Genomic DNA, 19,804 nt, shown 5'->3' on the forward strand with positions numbered 1-19,804 from the left:
CCAGTGTTGTTTTGTAATATCACGGGGATGCGTGCTTTCGGACAGATGCATGTTGTGCTCACACCGTGAAATACGCGTTGTATGTGAAGCATGCGTTGATTTGTTTATGTATTTGTAACTTAACGCCGCACTCAGTAATATTCTAGCTATACGACGGCAGTCTATAAATAAACAAATCTGGACAAGACAATCCAGTGATCATCATAATGAGCACTGACCTACGCAATTGGGACACGATGACATGTGTCAACCAAGTCAGCGAGCCTGACCACCCGATCCTGTTAGTCGCCTCTTGAGACAAGCATGGGTTACTGAAGACCAGTACTAATCCGGATCCTCACGAGTGAGCATATGTCAGGCAATTGGGTTAACGGGGCTTTTCCGGGTTCGTTTCCCACGTGAGTACAATATGTGAAGCTCATTTTCTGGTGTCCCCTGCCACGCTATTGCCGGATTATGAAAGCGGCATAAAATCTTACTCACTCACAGATCTGGGCTCCGTTCCACTAAGCGATCGTAGCGCTACGATGATCGTAACTCCCATTCTTTAACATAGACGTACGACGACGTAGCGCTACGATCGCTTTGAGGAATGGGTCCTGAATGGTAAGTTTGTTTGTGTGCGACGTCCTCTCAGGCTGTACGGGGCGGTGGGGTGGCCTTGTTATTAAAGCGTTCGCTCGTCACGCTGAAGACCTGGGTTCGATTCCCCACATGGGTACAATGTGTGAAGCCCATTTCTGGTGTCCCCGCGTCGTGATATTGCTGGGATATTGCTAAAGCGGCGTAAAGCCAAACTAAACTCGCTAACGCTTCGTCTCCAGTTCGGCTTGTCCCGGAATAACACAAGTTGGTCCTGAATGCTTGCCATCCGACTCTAACACACGTTCCATCTTTCAGCTCCTCACAGTGTTGTTCATCCTGCAGACTCAGCACATTGAGAATCAGGTCACCACCACCGCAGCACCATCAACATAATGATAAACAATAATAAAAACATAAACCAGTGACCAGTGTTGTTTTGTAATATCACGGGGATGCGTGCTTTCGGACAGATGCATGTTGTGCTCACACCGTGAAATACGCGTTGTATGTGAAGCATGCGTTGATTTGTTGATTTATTTTTTACTTAACGCCGCACTCAGTAATATTCTAGCTATACGACGGCAGTCCATAAATAAACAAATCTGGACAAGACAATCCAGTGATCATCATAATGAGTACTGACCTACGCAATTGGGACATGATGACATGTGTCAACCAAGTCAGCAAGCCTGACCATCCGATCCTGTTAGTCGCCCTTGAGACAAGCATGGGTTACTGAAGACCAGGACTAATCCGGATCCTCACGGGTGAGCATATGTCAGGCAGTTGGTTTAACGGGGCTTTCCGAGTTCATTCCCACATGAGTACAACATGTGAAGCTCATTTTCTGGTGTCCCCTGCCACGCTATTGCCGGATTATGAAAGCGGCATAAAATCTTACTCACTCACAGATCTGGGCTCCGTTCCCCAAAGCGATCATAGCACTAAGATGATCGTAACTCCCATACTTTAACATAGACGTACGACTGACGAGCGCTACGATCGCTTTGAGGAACGGGGTCCTGAAGGGTAAATTCATAAGTTTGTGTGCACCCACGACGTCGGATCTCAGGCTGTACGGGGCGGTGGGGTCGCCTTGTTATTAAAGCGTTCGCTCGTCACGCTGAAGACCTGGGTTCGATTCCCCACATGGGTACAATATGTGAACCCTATTTCTGGTGTCCCCCGCGTCGTGATATTGCTGGGATATTGCTAAAAGCAGCGGAAAACTAAGTTCACTCACACACTCCTGCTGTACAAACTCATTCAGTTCTTAAAACCACGCAGACAGTGCTGGTGACACAAATAATTTATACTGTACAGATACGATTTGTCTGGAAAGTAGGGATTTCGAGAAAACGGTATTCAGGCCAAGGGGTTATCGCTCAAAAGTTAATGCTACAATAGTTCGTAGTATGTCTCCTTCAGATTTTCTTTTCCATTCCAGAGTTAATCGTTATCTCAACTGTTTTTAAATATTTCCCCAATCCCATGTCACGTGGCGAAGCATACCAGCTTTCCTTCTCCCGCCATATGTTCATTTCGTAACTCTCACCATTAAGACAGGTAAGACTCGTGATAGGGGCTAAAATATTTTCATAATTTTTTTAAGTACTTATGTACCTTCTTATATCGAAACAGAACTTCGTGAGATTTTAAAAACTATCTAAGTTTGCTACTCTTTCTACTATTCACTAATGGTCAGTTTCATAAACATCGAGAAGTATGTTTCATAAACGAGAAGTACTTCTGTGGGAATAGCGTTTGTTTGTCACCCCGAACGTCCGGGTTCGATTCCTTACATGGTTACGATATTTAAAGCCAATTTCTGGTGTCAACGGCTGGGATATTGCAAGCATATTGCTAACTGTCAAGTAAAACTATATTCATTTGCCTATATCGCTAATGGAAAAAGCAAAACGACATATCGCACGCGATCTAACATAACGTTATATGTGGCATAATGTTTTTGGCCGATTACAGAATAATCTCATGAGAAATATCCATTATCTCCCCTTGTCAATTATGACAAGGAAATAACTGACAGAAAACCCGTATTTCCGAGTTGCGCATATTCATAGTGTTACGGTTAATAAATGGCCATTAGTTCGGCCGGTTTCCTTTTCCCTAGCAAATTCTACAAAAGTCTCATTGTCCCTTTATAAGCATTTCTGAATTTCTGATGATAAGCTTCAGGCACTAACTCAAAAGCTTTTAAAAGTGTCCTTTGACAAGATCATAGCCTGAGTTTTCCTGTATCGACAAGGCCGAGTAAGCATCCCTGAGCTTTACCCTTCAAAACAGTTTGCTGAGCCACCTAGGCCACTTGAGGTGTTCAGCAACTTTTCAAAATGTAGAAAGTATTTGTCTACTTCTTTCTCATTAAAAGGAGGTACCAGTCTTGCATGCCTTTCAATTTCTCTGTCAATTTCCAGTTTTCTTAAATTTCTCTTCTTCTCTCTCTTTTCTCTTATTGCTATGTCTTTCTCATTTCAAACTTTCTTAATTCCATTTCTTGCCTTTTTAATTCTTCCTGTTTTCTATTTTTTCTTTTTTTGAATTTGTAACTGAATTTCAAGTTTTTTCATTTCCCATTGGTCAAACATTCTTCTTTAACCATTTCCAAAACTTCATGTCCAAAACTTCATCAATATAGTGATTCAACACAATTTTCAAAATCTGAAATTTCCTCATAGCAGGTTTGGCCTCCAATTTGAAATGTGACAGATGTGTGCACTAAATCTGATGTGGTAAGTCTGTGTGTTAGGGTCCCGCCGCACAACGCAACAACCAAGTTTAAACAGCATTTTACAGTTTTCAAGAATTCTAGTAAAGGAAGGCAGCATCACTATCCACTAAGAACTTCAAATGGAAATCCGTGGAAAAATCCCTGACAAGCCCATGATTTAGTCAACACGATAAACAACCAGCCAAGGGAAGAGTCCCTGAACCAGCTGTCTAGAAAACAGACAAGTCTAAAATATTAAAAATATATATTGAATAAACATTGAACATATATGAACCCACACTACAGATATCTTATACATTGCAGTTGAGTCATAAATCTAAATCACTTAATCAATGATATTAAAACGTCAAAACCACACTCTTGACATTTACAGTAGAGCAAATATGTGATTGAAGGTGTATCCTGACCTCAAGTTTGTGACGTCAGCAACATCGTCGTGCATGCACAGATCAACAAAGCAAACATGAACACTTTGCATTTTGTTTGTTGTTAACGCCACACTCAGCATTATTCCAGCTGTCTATATTTAGTCTATATTTAGAACCGATGAAAGTCATTTTTTATAAGCGTTATCACATAGTTGCACCGACGATATTTTTTTTTAATTAAGTAGGTACTTTTATAATGTCGGGTTGGCCAGGTGTGAATGAAAGTGTGCATGTGCAGAGCGCAAAAGACTTTACTAGCGGAATCGAGATACAGGCTCAGTTTCCAAATATATAATACCCAGTTATGAAAATGTTGGAAGATATTTACTCGTTTTTGTTTACTGGTGAAGTTTCAACACATCAAAAACCTAAAATTACGTTTCATTATATACACAACATATTCAATAACCAGCAGCAACAAATATGTCAGAGTAAAATATATTACTTTCAAACACCGTTGTGTATAAGTTGACGGGACCTACATATGTACTTCGAGCTATCCGGGGTGACACAACCGCAAACTAATTACTGAGTAAGTAATGCGCAAGGACCAAGTTTTAACTTCGAGAAAACGCAAGTTCCATACATAAAGTTCGTCAAAACGGAATGTGACTGATTTCAAACAACAGAAACAAGCATGAGGTGAAATATGGATGAGACCAATATGAGGTCGAACCTACACTACAGTATGTACGGTAATCCCTAGATGAGACTGGGTTAAGACTTAAAGACTAGCTGTGTGTTCTGTGTTCCAGCGATGTTCCAGTACGCCCTGTTCCTCCTCCTGCCCTGTGTGCTGGGGTAAGAACACTTGCCTCGTATAAAACCAATCCGCAGTCGTTTCCAACGAAGATCACTATGTACGGCTTCCCCATTGGACGAGTCAATGTCACGTGACTTATGAATCGACATAATTAACCGTATGAAAAACACTGTGTGCAAAATAGGCATTATGTTGGAAAACACACGAAAAATCTCTAAATCATCATCATCATCCCGTCACAGTAACGACCATGCATTTGACACGCGGTCTGACACTTGATTAAAAATATCCATCAGCTCGTCGAATTTTCAAAAATCTCCAAACGATTCAATTCGGCGTAGCGGTAATTGTAAGCTTCTCACTGATTGTCTGGTTAAAGAGTTTACTCCTATGATGACTACGCCTATAGATCGATAGGTTATCACATGCATCACTGCCTGTATATCAATTTCCTTATTTCCCACCGGAACTTATTGTTTGTTTATTTTTGTAACGCCACATAAACGTGTTCGCATACGGACGGTATCCGTAAATAATCGAGTTTGACCCGTCAACATGTACATGTACTTGCTTGCTAACGGTGTTAGCAGCTACACCGAAACGTCGCTCATATTGATAATAAAGAAGTTGTATATCCATAGAACTCTCCCCGTTGTTCATCATATACAGGTACGCTCTAACATGCTTATCTCCCCTTGTAGTGACACGGATCCGGTGACGGCCTGGGAGGCCCACGTGAACAAGGAAACAGACAATATGTGGAAGACCTTTGACTCCAACAACAACGGAAAATTCGACAGGAGTGACGTGAAACTATTCATCCATGACTACGACACTGACGGTAAGTGTAGCGTATCAATGGCGGCAATCGAACGGTTATATCCCCAGATGGGGACATATATGGGGCGGTGGGGTAGCTTAGTGGTTAAGGCGTTCGCTCGTCACGCTGAAGACCCGGGTTCGATTCCCCACATCGGTACATGTGAAGCCTATTTCCGGTGTCCCCCGCCGTGATATTGCTGGAATATTGCTAAAAGGGGCGTAAAACTATACTCACTCATTCACTCACCCCCTAGGGGACATGGACAATCATGGTCCAGGCAGGGATAGAATTTGTAACTATATTCTGCGTCGGTGTGATTATTTCGCTCAGTACCAACACCATTCAAACGTTTCCTTAAACTATCTGACCAGTGAAGATCCGGGTTAGAATTGATCTTCCGAAACCCATACCTATGGTAAGAGGCGACTAACGGGGTCGGGTGGTCAGGCTCGGTGACGTGGTGGACACATGTCATCATATCCCAAATGTGTAGAGGGGCGGTGGGGTAGTTTAGTGGTTAAATCGTTCTCTCGCCACGCCGAAGACCCGGGTTCGATTCCCCACATGAGTACAATGTGTGAAGTCCATTTCTGGTGTCCCCCGCCGTGATGTTGCTGGAATATTGCTAAAACCGGCGTAAAACCAAATACACTCACTCAATTGCGTAGATATATGCTCATGCTACTGATCACTGGATTGTCTGCCTCGATTATATACAGACCGGCGTAAAAATAAACTAATTCATTCACTCACTCACTTTAACTAGCTGGTCGGTTTTGCCGAATGATGGCAATCGATAGGTTGTCTATTCTCCAGTCACACAAGTTGCATGTTATCTGACAGCTATCTCAAGTGTTCAGAAAGAACTACTCTTTATCAATGAATTATGATTAGTCACGCCCGGGGATAAATTAACAAATAACATTTTCTATTGCAATTGCTTTTTTTAAATATGAAAAACAAGTGTTTGCCACTGATATGGCAATGTCCCCCGCCGCTAAAGAAAGGAATACCTATATTTACTACTTTTAATATTTTGGTCACATACAAGATGCCTGAAATAACTGGTGTCTGCATAATCACCCAATGCAGGCTGTCAACATAACTGAAAACATTGGGTGCAATGTTTTATGAGATATTGTGCTTAAATAGGTTTGAAAAGCGGTCAAGTTTCATGGTGACTTTGAAGATAAGGCCAAGGTCACCCAATAAACTGGTGTCTACGTGATCCCCCAATGTAGGCTGTCACCAAATTTGAAGACATTGGGTACAACAGTCCATAAGATGTCGCGTTAACAAGAGTTTGAAAAGTGGTGGAAGTGTCGTGATGACCTTGAACATGAGGTCAAGGTCACCCAAATAAACTGGTGTCTGCGTAATCCCCCATTGTAGGCTGTCACCAAATTTGAAGACATTGGGTATAAAAGTCCATGAGATATCACGTTAACAAGAGTTTGAAAAGTGTTCAAAGTGTCGTGGTGACCTTGAAGATAAGGTCAAGGTCACCCAAATCAACTGGTGTCTGCGTAATCCCCCATTGTAGTCTGTCACCAAATTTGAAGACACTGGGTACTACAGTTCATGAGATATCGCGTTAACAAGAATCGGGACGTACGGACGGACGGACGGACAGACGCCGCTGAATACATAGTCCCCCGTTTCGCGTTGCGGCGGGGGACACTAAAGCAAATGCTTCTGACTTTTTTGAAAAAATGCCTGTTTGTTGTAACCTACCCTTCAATATACAGCAAATCAAGTTCGTCCTAGAATATAGAAAAAAGGCAAATGCTTATTTTCCTTTTTTGAAAAAAAATATTCCTGTTTGTTTTTAACCCACCCTTCAACATACAAATCACGTGTGTCCACGGTCTGTGTTGGTTTCTAGGAGACGGTGAGGTAACCCGGGCCGAGTTCGACTTCCACTGGGGGGGTGACGGAGCCAACTCTCAACATCGTCGCAGACGCCCTGTTCCTGGAGTACGACGACGACCAGAGCGGTAATGTGACGTCTTCCGACCTGGACGCACTCTACAACAGGATGGACCAAAACAGTAGCTAACAATTCCGTCTTCTACAACACAATGACTGACTGAGTTCAATTTTACGCCGCTTTTAGCAATATTCCAGCAATATCACGGCGGGGGACACCAGAAATGGGCTTAACACATTGTGCCCCTGTGGGGAATCGAACCCGGGTCTTCGGCGTGACGAGCCAACGCTTTAACCACTAAGCTACCCCACCGCCCCTACAACACAGTGATATCCAGGGTCATTACAGCTGGTCTATAAGTATAGACTCGTGTCTCGCATCAGGGCAGAGAAGCGTCTTTTCGACACGCCAGAAACCTAAGATCGTGACTAATTGAATAGATGGATATGAAATTGATGATAACCCGTGAATATCCGGGTTAGAATTGATCTACAGCAACCCATGCTTGTCGCAAGAGGAGACTAACGGGATGAGGTGGTCAGCCTCGCAGACTTGGTTGACACATGTCGTCATATCCCATTTGGGTAGAACAATGCTCATGCTGTTGATCACTCGATTGTCTGGTAGAGACTCGATATTAACAGACTGCCGCCATACAGCTGGAATATTGAATGCGGCGTTCAAGGCCAATATTCTAACCTGGACCTTCACGGGTTTGAGCCTAACAGTAAGACCGAACTAGATTGTACACTGCTGATACCTCACCGATCGAGGGGCGGTGGGGTAGCCTAGTGGTTAAAGCATTCGCTCATCACACTGAAGGCCCGGTTCGATTCCCCGCATGGGTAAAATTTGTGAAGCCCATTTCTGGTGTCCCCCGCCATGATATTGCTGGAATATTGCTAAAAGCGACGTAAAACCAAATTCACTCACTCACTCACCCTCACCTTGAAAGACCTGTACTCGCAAATGATTATTAACGTTTTGTCAGCCCAGAAATGCAGTCATCAATACAGAAACTGAATTTACTATAATCATGATATTATTTCCTGGAAAGTAATTTCACTAATGCATCATCATATGTTTACAGATGACGGAACTGTCGACAAGCAAGAATTCAAGGCTTACTACAAACAGGTAGATGACATGAAACAAGGGCTTAACAATTATATACTTAAGGCAAAAGTTATTGTGACTTGGAATATTTTCTTTGGTTTTCTTGAGAATGATGTTTTAGAGTTCAACCAAAGAAAGCGTTTTAAAATGGTCGGAGAAAGCAGTTGTTCGAATTGCACGAAATTTGACATAATCGAGGAAAACGGCAAGCAGTGTTGATTTTAAACGGCCTGACAACCAGAGGCTCATCATTTCCACTCCATGCAGTCTTGACCACTGCAGAAGTGAAACAACGCCTCTGTTCATCAAGTTCGACATTCCAAGCTTTGTGGGAAATGACAAATGGATATCTATCCGGATGCTTCAGCCTGGTATCTCGCAGCGTGGCACTTATTGCGGCGTCTTCAACTAAACAATCAAGTTATAGATCGTCCCCAGTAGTGGCCTCCCACTACTAACGAACCCATGTCAAGACCTATGGATTCGAACCACGCACCTCCGACACAAGTTCTAGCCAGCAACCTTTACAGCTTGTACCATACCTTGCAACAGCGGTGTATCTGCGACAACAGCTCGATGACGTCTTCGCGCCTACGGCATCCGTGCAAGATGCCCAGCCAGACGGCCAGTTAAGACGCGAGAACATCAACGTCGACGTCTCAAGGGAAGCAGACACTTGTGGTGGCGAGCACGTGAGTGGAGAAGAGTTCTCTGCACCGAAGAGTCACGTTTCCTTCTTTACCGAGCTGACGGCGGAACACGTGTCTGCATGTGCTCTGGTGAGCGTTGCACCACGCAATGTGTTATTGAAGGGGGTATTTTGGAGGTTGGGGGCTTTATGATCTGGGATGGAATAACAGCAAGGACGCCAATGATTGTGATTGTAGAGAACTTGAATTCTGTGAGATGCCTCTTCACCGTTTGTGCAACAGAACGGCCGTTGAGTGGCGTTTCAACGTGATAACGTCAGACCACATGTTGCTCAAGTAGCACAACAGTATCTGTATCAGAAACAATGTTGATGTGTTACCCTGGCCTGCATGATGCCCTTTGTATGTCACTCATCTGGGATGAAATGGAGCGACGTCTACGACGTCATCGGAATCCTCCAAGCATGCTGCTGGAACTCCGTCAAATCCTTTCTCGAATCTGGAATGATCTTCCGAGGACTTTCACTGACGTATAGTGGCCTTAAGGAGTGAGTGAGTTTAGTTTTACGCCGCTTTTAGCAATATTCCACCAACATCACGGCGGAGGACACCAGAAATGGGCTTCAAACATAGTACCCATGCGAGGAATCGAACCCAGGTTTTCAGCGTGACAAGCAAACGCTTTAACCACTAAGCTTCCCCACCGCCCCAGTGGCATTAAGGAGGCTACGGTGTCAGGCCTGCATCAATGCACAGGATGGACACACTCGCTACTGACGATGTAAACCCCCCTCGTGTTGTGGCTCATCTAGATATGCCAAGTGCGCTGTTCTAATGGGCCGTTGATCGTTACCATACATTGAAACATTTGTCTTCCTATGTAATATCATTTCATTTGCGGCAGTAAAAGTTTAACACTCTGTTCGTTGTTACTGTTTCACAATAATCTTTGTCTTCGGGTATATTTTTCAATTCTAAATTTCTCTGCTCCTTGCAGAATAGTGGAGTGCAGTGCAGTGCAGCTTTATATGTTACAAAGTAAGATTGTGAAATCAGTCATTTCGTGAAATGACTAAGAGGATCAGCCATTTCGCTATTGGCTATATAAATAGGTTTGGACGTTTCCACCACAATTGATGTAAATATGCTTGATAACGATTGCCAATGTTCGCGATGCACGAAACAAATCGCCAAAACGCATTTTGTGGCCCCGACTCTCAGAAACACGAAACAAATGTATTAGTCGGATACATGGGAAAGATCGTGCGAAAAATCAGTATAAATGGCCTGTCCAACACTGCAATATCACTACACATAAAGTCACACAGAGAGAATGCCAAGGTTAACCCAGGAAGAAAGAGAACGGGCAGTAGGGATAGTTGAATGGCTGACCCTCTTAGTTATTTCACGAAATCACTGAAAGTTTTAGTCATTTCACAATCTGACTGTAACATATACAGAGACCTGACCAAGTGTGTGTCCTGCCGGTATCGATAATGCCTAATGCAGATAATTCAGATTGTTATAGTGTTTAAACTTGAACACAAAATCAACTTAATAGTAACCTTCATGCGAAACATTTCTCACGTTTGGTATAACATTCAAACTTTTTGGGGGGGCTCGTCTAGTCGTCCTTCTTGTTATTGAATACACTTGCTATTGAATATTTGACTCAGCAAATATATACTGAGTCAAAAAAGAAACTTCACAAAATGTAATTTGAAAAATAATGAATAATTTTTCTCTGATGATACATCTATGCATCCGAAATTGGATCCCTATCTTTCGACTCTAGAAAAACGTTAGCAAAACCCACTCAAACCCATCCATTCGTCGTGCAAATGACGTTAGTGCCAAATCTGGTTTTGCACGTGCAGTCGATCACGTGATCTTCGCATCGAAGTTTTCTTCATATGTGCGTGTTTGCATTGGCCTCAAGGATTGAAAAAAACACTTTTAAACCACAGTTCTAACGGTACTTGAAATGCCACGATTGTCAAATGTGCAACGTGAACGTGCCATTGGCATGTTGCAAGCGGGAAGATCAGTTATTGACGTCGCAAGAGCAATGGGATGCAGCCGTCGTACTGTGTATGACTTGCGAGGTCGTCTACAACAAACTGGCACCACTTCTGATCGCCCAAGGTCGGGTCGTCCACGTGTGACGTCACGAGCAGAAGACCGTCAAATCGTCCTACGTCACCTACGTGACAGATTTCTGCCGGCTACACGAACCAGGGCTGAGATGTTTAGAGGTCGACTGTCCTCACAGACCATTCGAAATCGGTTGCGGGCTGCCAATCTCCATTCTCGACGTCCATATCGTGGGCCAATATTGACGCCGTGTCATCAGCGTCAACGTCTGCTGGGGGCCCAACGTCACCTCCGATGGACCCAGAGAGACTGGAATTGAGTCGTCTTTAGCGATGAATCCAGGTTTACCCTCAGATTCGCGGACGGCAGGCATAGAGTCTGGAGACGACGTCGTGAACGGTATGCCCAATGTTGTGTACAGGAAGTCGACAGATTCGGGGGCGGAAGTTGCATGGTGTGGGGTGCTTTCTGTGGGAACAACCGTTCCCGACTTCTGGTCATCCGTGGAAACCTCACAGCTGCTGCTTACCGCGACCAGGTCCTCACCCCTGAACTCGTTCCTTTCATGGCGGCTCATGGCCCAGGTCTACAGTTCCAGCATCATAATGCTCGGCCGCATACCGCGATGTTGACACGAAATTTCCTTCAAAACGCTGGAATCAACGTCATGGACTGGCCATCGAGGTCCCCTGACCTTAATCCAATAGAGCACGTTTGGGATGCACTTGGGAGAAGGCTTCGTGGTCTTAGGAACCCACCTCAGAATTTGCAGGAGCTTGGCGCTGCCTTGCAAGAGCAATGGCGCAGAATCCCCAACCACGTGTTCACAAGCATCAGGCAGTCGATGAGGAGACGGTGTTTGGCAGTGGTGAATGCGCGGGGTGGCCATACACGATATTGAACTGAGAAATTTCGCATTTTTATTCTTGTGACTTGACATTCTGCATACCCATGTTTTTGAACGGCGGTGTAGCCTAATGGAACTGATTATGGCACTGTCAGTGTATCGAGGACATCACACAAATCTCAGCAATGAAATATACAGTATAATAACAATGTAACCATCTTACCATCTCTTGTTCTTTTATAGTGCCCTTAAGAAAGAATGTGAAGTTTCTCTTTTGACTCAGTATATATCTTTGACTGATAGCATGAGGAACACCCCACGGCCTTGTGATACGATGAGTTGCAGTGGACATTTTCCCACTTTCAGTATATACTAAGCAGCAAACGAAACGTCAGTTTGGGATTTTCCTTCGCAGAAACGGATAACTGTAAACTCATTTAATGTTTTGATTGTATATTGTTGACAACATTCCAACTTTACTTGAGCAAAGACATTCCTTCCCAAACTCATAATGTAACCCAGGAAATGGTCCCAAAAACGCAACCTGATCTCGGAGATGGTACGGTATGCTCCATGTTTTTCATGCAACTCATGCTGAACGTGCTGTTCACAAGGACCAGCCCAATAAAATGCACCCCCAAACCTGGTTGAAACATTCACATTACAACGTCAGCAGGATGCCCCTTCTCCCGACAGCTCAGAGGAACCAGGCGCGAGGAAGACTTGAAGAGGGCCACACTGCACAAGCCGTTGCCAATCACTTCCAGGTCAACGTTCGGACAATCTACAGGCTGCAGCAACGTTTCTGGGCCACCAACACCACAAATGATCGCCCCCGTACTGGCAGACCAAGGGTCACCACGAGACAAGACCGCCATATTGTGCGACAGCATGTACAAAATCTCTTCATGCAGGCATCCCAAACAGCACGCCAGACAGAACGCCGACGTCTTAACAGCGGGAACCTCCATTGCCCTAGACCTTACCTCACCACTCGTCATCGGCGTGAACGTCTACAGTTTGCACTACAACACCAAAACTGGCGATACAGGCAATGGAGAACTGTTCTGTTCACAGATGAGAGTCGGTACTGCGTATCAATATGGCGACGACGTGGCCAGCGTTACTCAAACAAATGTGTTATGGAAAGAAACTCATTGGGAGGTGCAAGCGTCATGGTATGGCATGGAATAGGCCTGAACAAGAGAGTGGGTCCTGTGGTGTTCCAGAACCTTGGTCCAGGGAGAGGAGGCGACATCACAGCGGTGCGGTACATCGACCAAGCTCTCAGACCCCACTTCATACCACATTTCACACGTCACCGGAACAACATTTTCCAGCATGACTTCCTACAGCAGAACAGTGTCAACATTATGCAGTGGCCAGCCCTTAGTACTGATTTAATCCCAATTGAACATCTTTGGGATGAAATTCAGAGGAGACTGAATAATGTCATACAAAGGCCGAACACAGCCGATTTATTGCGCCAGGCCTTTCTCAGAGTGTGGTTCCAGGTGTCAATGGCCTTCATCAATCAACTGGTGCACTCCATGCATAGATGCTGTGCTGCAGTTATTGCCGCTCGTGGTGGTCACACTAGATACTGAAGTCAAGAGTCTGAATGGACTGCAAACGTACACGTAATGTATTGAAATTGTGCCGAGTTATTCATTGATGTGTCAAGATATTGTACACAAAAAATGTTTTTGATCCGCTTTATGTCCATTTCTGTAATGATTTGATTACAGTGCCTATATAATTTTGAATTCGTACTGACGTTTATTTTGCTGCTGAGTATATATTTCCACATTAAATTAAATCTTGATGAAAATATGAAATACGACCTTCATTCACCTTGAACTATCTCTCAACATGAAGCTACTGTCTCTACCTCGTAAGCCCGGTTCGTCACGAATTGTCCATTTCTGTAGCCAGTTAGACAACCGGAATAACATGAGTTGCTCACGAATGGTGCTTCCTTCTAACACACGTTCCATCTTTCAGCTCCTCACAGTGTTGTTCATCCTGCAGACTCAGCACTTTGAGAATTCGATCACCACCACCGCAGCACCATCAACATAATAATAAACAATACAAACATGCCACAGTGATCAGTGTTTTCTGCCAATATCACACTGAGAATCAGGTCACTCCAGGGCCATGAACGTGACACCAGTAAATAATGGTAAACCTCATCCTGTTCCGTGTTAGCCTTCAGAACCATGGAAGTCCATGCCATTAATTGTCAAGACCAACACTGTTTTCCAGTGGATAGGGGTATCCCATAAGGTCGGGGTCCCATTCTCTGCCACGTTGTACCAAAAGACGTTTAAAGCTGATACTTGTTATTACTTCGGGGGGTTTTCAGTGCACACAGAAATATTCCAGCTTTATGGCGGTGGCTTGTACATAATCGAGCCTGGACCAAACAAGCCAATGATGTCTCAGTCAGGTGCTGACCACCCGATCCATAAACCCCCTTATTAACGACGGACTTGAATGGGTTGGTTGCCATGAACAGTTCTAACTAATTTTTTTGCAAAAGCATGTACAAGGTGAATGATCCCCCACTAAAATTTAGGTACAAAGTAAGTGACCACCCCTTGCATATCATGTACAAAATCAATACCACTGCCCTCCCCATCCCATAATTTTGAAGCATACTTTGTTAATATTTATATGTACAAAATTGCTGACCCCCCTAGTAAATGTGTACAAAATTGCTGACCCCCCTACCTCCCCAGAACAAAATGGGTGGGATTCAAACTCAAAAACATGGCTCTCTTGCTTGCCCTAGCAAATGTAAACAAAGACAAAAGTAAATGAGGCAATAATCTTGTAGTTCATCGTGTTTATTGACATTGGGGAGCGGTTGACAATTGGCCTCAACTGATCAATCATCAAATCATCAATGTAAGTTTGCTTTTCTTCCAATATGAATCACAGTAAAATTAGATCACACCTAACAAAAGCATGAGCAATATTTAAGCACAAAAAACTTTTGTTGTTCTAAGTATGAATACAGTAATTGTTTAACTGTAACATATTTTGCAAAAACAAAACTGAAACTGAAATTTGGTAACAATTTACCTGCAGTATGGAGGATTACATGCAAATGTCTGAGAGCATGGTTCCTGAATAGTTTGATGAAGAGTGAGGTGAGGTGAAATTGGGTTTTACGTCGTGCTTGAGAATGTTTCGCTTATATGACGACGTGCATGCGTGTGTATGTGTATGTGTGGCTGCTTGTACTAGCCCAGACTGAAGCTGGTTTTATAGTGCTAGCCCACTGAGATACCATACCGCAGTGAAGCATGAATACCCCATTCAGACACATTATACTGACTCCGAGCCGACCAGTCCTTGTTGTACCCATTAATGCCGAGAGCCAGGCAGGGACCAACAAGTACCATATTTTAATGTCTTTTGGTATGACGTGGTCGGGGATCGAACCCGCGACCTTCCGCTCTCCGGGCGGACGCTCTAACCACTACACCCTCGAGGCGGTCTTTTGATGAGGAAGATCTCAAGCCCTAATGATGCTCAGTGGGATTCATGAATTATATTTAATAATATATAAACATGTTTTAATAAGTGTTGTTTTGCAAATGAGCGATGACAATGCGAAGGCAGTGAGGTCAGTGAGGCCGATATCCAGTACTTCCTGTTGATAATTTTGACCATTGAGTGTCTCAGTTACTGTAATGAGATCTAACTTGCAGTCATTCGAAACAGAACCCCACATCACCTCATTGTTCTATGCCTCCTTACGACGTCTCCATACACGATAACCGCTGTCAGTTACGTGCAGAAGACAGCAACTTTCATCAGACCAATGTACCCTATGCAATGTCCTCAAATTGTGGTTTTCTCGGAGCCTGCACCACACCAGACACTCCCAACTGTGACAATCTCTGAGGAAGGAACGTCTGGTTGGATGAGGTTCCATCACACCAGCAGTTCGCAGCCTCAGTCTGATGGTACTGATGGAGAGTCGGACTCCCACTCTCTGTTGCCAATACAGTTCTTCGGGGACATGGAACAAGGTTGCGTCGTGCCAGGTGACTTAGGACTCAGTCATTATGGTCAGAGGGCTTCCAGGTCTTGCCGATCCTTTAGTTCACCGGTGGCCATGTGCTCCTTTAGTTCACCGGTGGCCATGTGCTCCTTTAGTTCACTGGTGGCCATGTGCTCCTTTAGTTCACCGGTGGCCATGTGCTCCTTTAGTTCACTGGTGGCCATGTGCTCCTTTAGTCCACCGGTGGCCATGTGCTTCTTTAGTTCACCGGTGGCCATGTGCTCCTTTAGTTCACCGGTGGCCATGTGCTCCTTTAGTTCACCGGTGGCCATGTGCTCCTTTAGTTCACCGGTGGCCATGTGCTCCGTCACAAGTCGACGAATGACCTTGCGGTTAATGTTAGAGCCAATGTTGCAACAGGTCATCTCTGGGTCATGCATGCCATTTACTTGCCAGAATAGGACAAGGTTTTTTTCAGTACTGTCATATTTTAAATCAGTTCAGAAAACTGCAATGCACATACTGCTGTTATGAAATTTATACCCCAATGTGCTTTGCGTCTTTCCAGCATGTGAACATGTGACCCATATCTTTGATATATCATTGTGTGAAACCTTTACATGTGAGTTCCAGAATGCTGGGGAATAATTGCCCTTTGGCACCAAAATGTTAGAGATTGTCTTTCATTCAGGCGGTGCTTAATTAATGTTCCATGTTCACGACCACATGACATGTATGGTATCAGGTAACGCCATAAGAAAAATAACATGCTCCTCTTGTGAGAACGCTTTATTGAAATATGTCAACAAAGTCTGTGCTATAACAATAAACATGCCATATTTACCACCACTTTCCTATACAAGATAGTTCCATAAAAGCATCTTGGCCTATTACAGTTGTTACAGCAGTGATACTATCAATCCATCAGTGCAGTCATAACAGAACTAAAGTAAAAAACTCATGCATCAAAAAGTAATATAAATATATCATTTAACAATATGTTCAACAGTTATCTTGTATACTAGTCACAGGAAGTTATAGAAAACCCTCTTTCATTTGAAAGAATCAGGTATCCTTTAAGCTTAATATAGCAGTATGTATCAATGTTTCATTGAATAACATGTCCACACACAATGTTTATCCCACATCGGTCATATATAAAGATTAACTGTCCCTGTATCAAGTTTATTACATGTATCTATTATTTAAACATAAGGTCTTGGCACATCCCCATAAGCTATAATTAATATCCAAGAACAATCACTGATGACAAATATGAACATAATAACCAACCAAGAACAGCCAAATATATATGAGACACAGAAGGGATGGCCTTTTAATGTTAAGATGTGAAGGAATTCAGCTGTTATAATAGGTTGAGAGATTACTGTTTAACTGCAATCAGAGAAGAGTATGTTTATCGGTGGGGTGGGGTGTTTTATTGAGGATGAGTGGCCTGAAGTATCACAGTTTGCTGTTCAGAATTACATCCCTTGGCTGTGCCAGGATCCAATGGCTGTGGGTTCAAATCCACCTTCACCTGAATTCACAACACTTATGATGGTCTGCCTACACATATAAAATTTATAAGTTTCACCAGAAGACGACTGCTCTGCACTTTGTCAATCTGTGCTCTCATCCTAAATTTTGCTGAAGTATTGTGATGTAAAATGTACTGGTTTTTTTACTCTTCCCGCTCAAACAGGTAACTTTCTCTTTTATTATCACTAGGTCCCAGCTTTATGGTATTGCTGCAGCAGACAGACTTTGTTTTTAAACAACTGGGCCACTATAAAGAACACTTATGTTTCGGGTCAATCACAGTCAAATCAGATCCTTTACTGACAAATGCCTCTCTAGCTGAACATCTAACAACTCCACAAGAGGTTGCCACAGTGATGTTTCTAATCAACCAATCAGTGTCCATGCACATTATTCAGACTACATATCTGATGTCTGTATCTCTTATAAGCAGTCACAAAGACCAGCTTCTGAAAACAAAGACTGCAACACAAAACTGTCTTAGATCTCTAACACACCTATCGTTTCTCAGTACTACGGCATCTACAGCAGGTTACATCAAATGTGATCTCTGCGAGGTTTCTTTCTCAAACACTTGGTATGGTCACTGATTTTTGTATCATTTTCCACACTACTTTGCTTAAACGTGAACAGAATCTGTTTCAGCAGACAATGAAGATTGATTATTCTCTGGCATTCATGTTTAAAACTTAAAAACATTTTCTAGAAATTAAATTTTCAAATCAAAGATGTCAAGAAATGAACTTATTCGTTTAGAAGGCTGACATCTGATTGGTTGAAGACCCTACCCATCACTGTTCAGTAGCCTAATATAGACAGGCTGTCTTCAGAGAGGGATAAAACCGGATATTTGGAGCAACCCACCCACCAGACCATACAGAATGACTATGACTGTAATATATGTGATGACACAGCATCCATTCACATATCCTACCCTACCCTTAACAGGGACAGTAAAGAACAGACAGGCTATGAACAAACAAAATATTAACTTGTCAAAAACATACAAATAAAAAAACATTAAATACAAAGAACCAAGCAATAGTTTTTTTACCCAGTACATGTAAACTCATCACATAGATGAACCGAAGAGCTGCATATTGAAAACAATCAAAATAAAAATAAAATAAAATTTTACTTTGTTGTCCACATTTGAATCATATTATGCAATAGTCAATTCACTATTTTGTGCGAAAATACAAGAAGAAACTACAGACACAAATAAAATATTATATATGAGTGAGTGAGTGAGTTAATATTTAACGTCACATCGGCAATATCTCTGCCATATCGTGACATATGATATATGAACATTTGTTAAAGAATATTCATAATTCTAAGAAATGAATGAGTTAGTTATAAGCAGATAAGCAGGAACATAAACAGAGTATGGAATGATATCACAGAGATCATTAGACCAGAGTAAGTATGTATATAAATTCACAAAATGGAAGAATAAAACATTAGATATGATGAAACAAAGGACACAAAGACTTCTCGAAAATAATTTCCTCAACTAAAAAAGATGCATGAAATATGTCTGTCAGATATGTATGAAAGAATATCAGGACAAAAATTACCAAACCCCTTCAGAACCAGAAAAAGCAGTACTATATTCTGTCCCTTTAAGCTGTGTTGAAATTCATCAATCAGACTGACTGAGTTTAGTTTTACACCGATTTTAGCAATATTCCAGCAATATCACGGCGGGGGACACCAAAAATTGGCTTAACACATTGTGCCCATGTGGGGAATCGAACCATTCGGCCAACGCTTTAACCACTAGGCTACCCCACCGCCCCTCGTCGATCAGAAAACACTCAGAATTTTCTCAAATTCATTTTTATCTCAATAAAGTCTGAAAATTCATGTCTTAACAAATTCAATATTGTTTTTAAATCCCCAAATTCTTATTTCATTGGCTCAAACTTCATTCAGTGACAATAAGCACCCCTCTGTCTAACCTATTCCCTGAATGATATTAAAACATCACTTTCATTGTCAAAACAGTGAAAATAATGTTCCTGTACAGACATATTGAAAATCTGGTTCAAAAATATAATTTCAGCATCTTTAGTACTTTATTGAGAGGTTTCTGAGGAAATGTTAACAACAGAAAAGAAGACCATAATATAAGCTCACTTGACTCTGAGTACATGTACCAAAAATAACACTGAATTTAACCAGAAATAACTTTGATACCAAATCTCAAATAAGAACAAAATCTTTTTTTTCCCCAAAGTCAAGGTCACTTAGCTG

General features: G+C 42.6%; 1 protein-coding gene across 1 annotated transcript; it reads left to right on the forward strand.

Annotated features, from left to right (window-relative positions):
- Positions 1–2,053: 2,053 nt before the first annotated feature.
- LOC124278854 lies at positions 2,054–14,180 on the forward strand. The gene is made up of 6 exons (XM_046714638.1): positions 2,054–2,151; positions 4,518–4,563; positions 5,227–5,366; positions 7,253–7,399; positions 8,369–8,415; positions 13,990–14,180. Exons 2-6 carry the CDS (start codon positions 4,520–4,522, stop codon positions 14,065–14,067), a joined length of 456 nt encoding a protein of 151 aa, XP_046570594.1. The 5' UTR covers positions 2,054–2,151; positions 4,518–4,519; the 3' UTR covers positions 14,068–14,180.
- Positions 14,181–19,804: the final 5,624 nt, after the last annotated feature.

The sequence above is a fragment of the Haliotis rubra genome, unplaced genomic scaffold (assembly GCF_003918875.1).
Source record: "Haliotis rubra isolate DU_JTF1 unplaced genomic scaffold, ASM391887v1 Scf242, whole genome shotgun sequence".
In the NCBI taxonomy this organism is placed as follows: Eukaryota; Metazoa; Mollusca; class Gastropoda; order Lepetellida; family Haliotidae; genus Haliotis; species Haliotis rubra.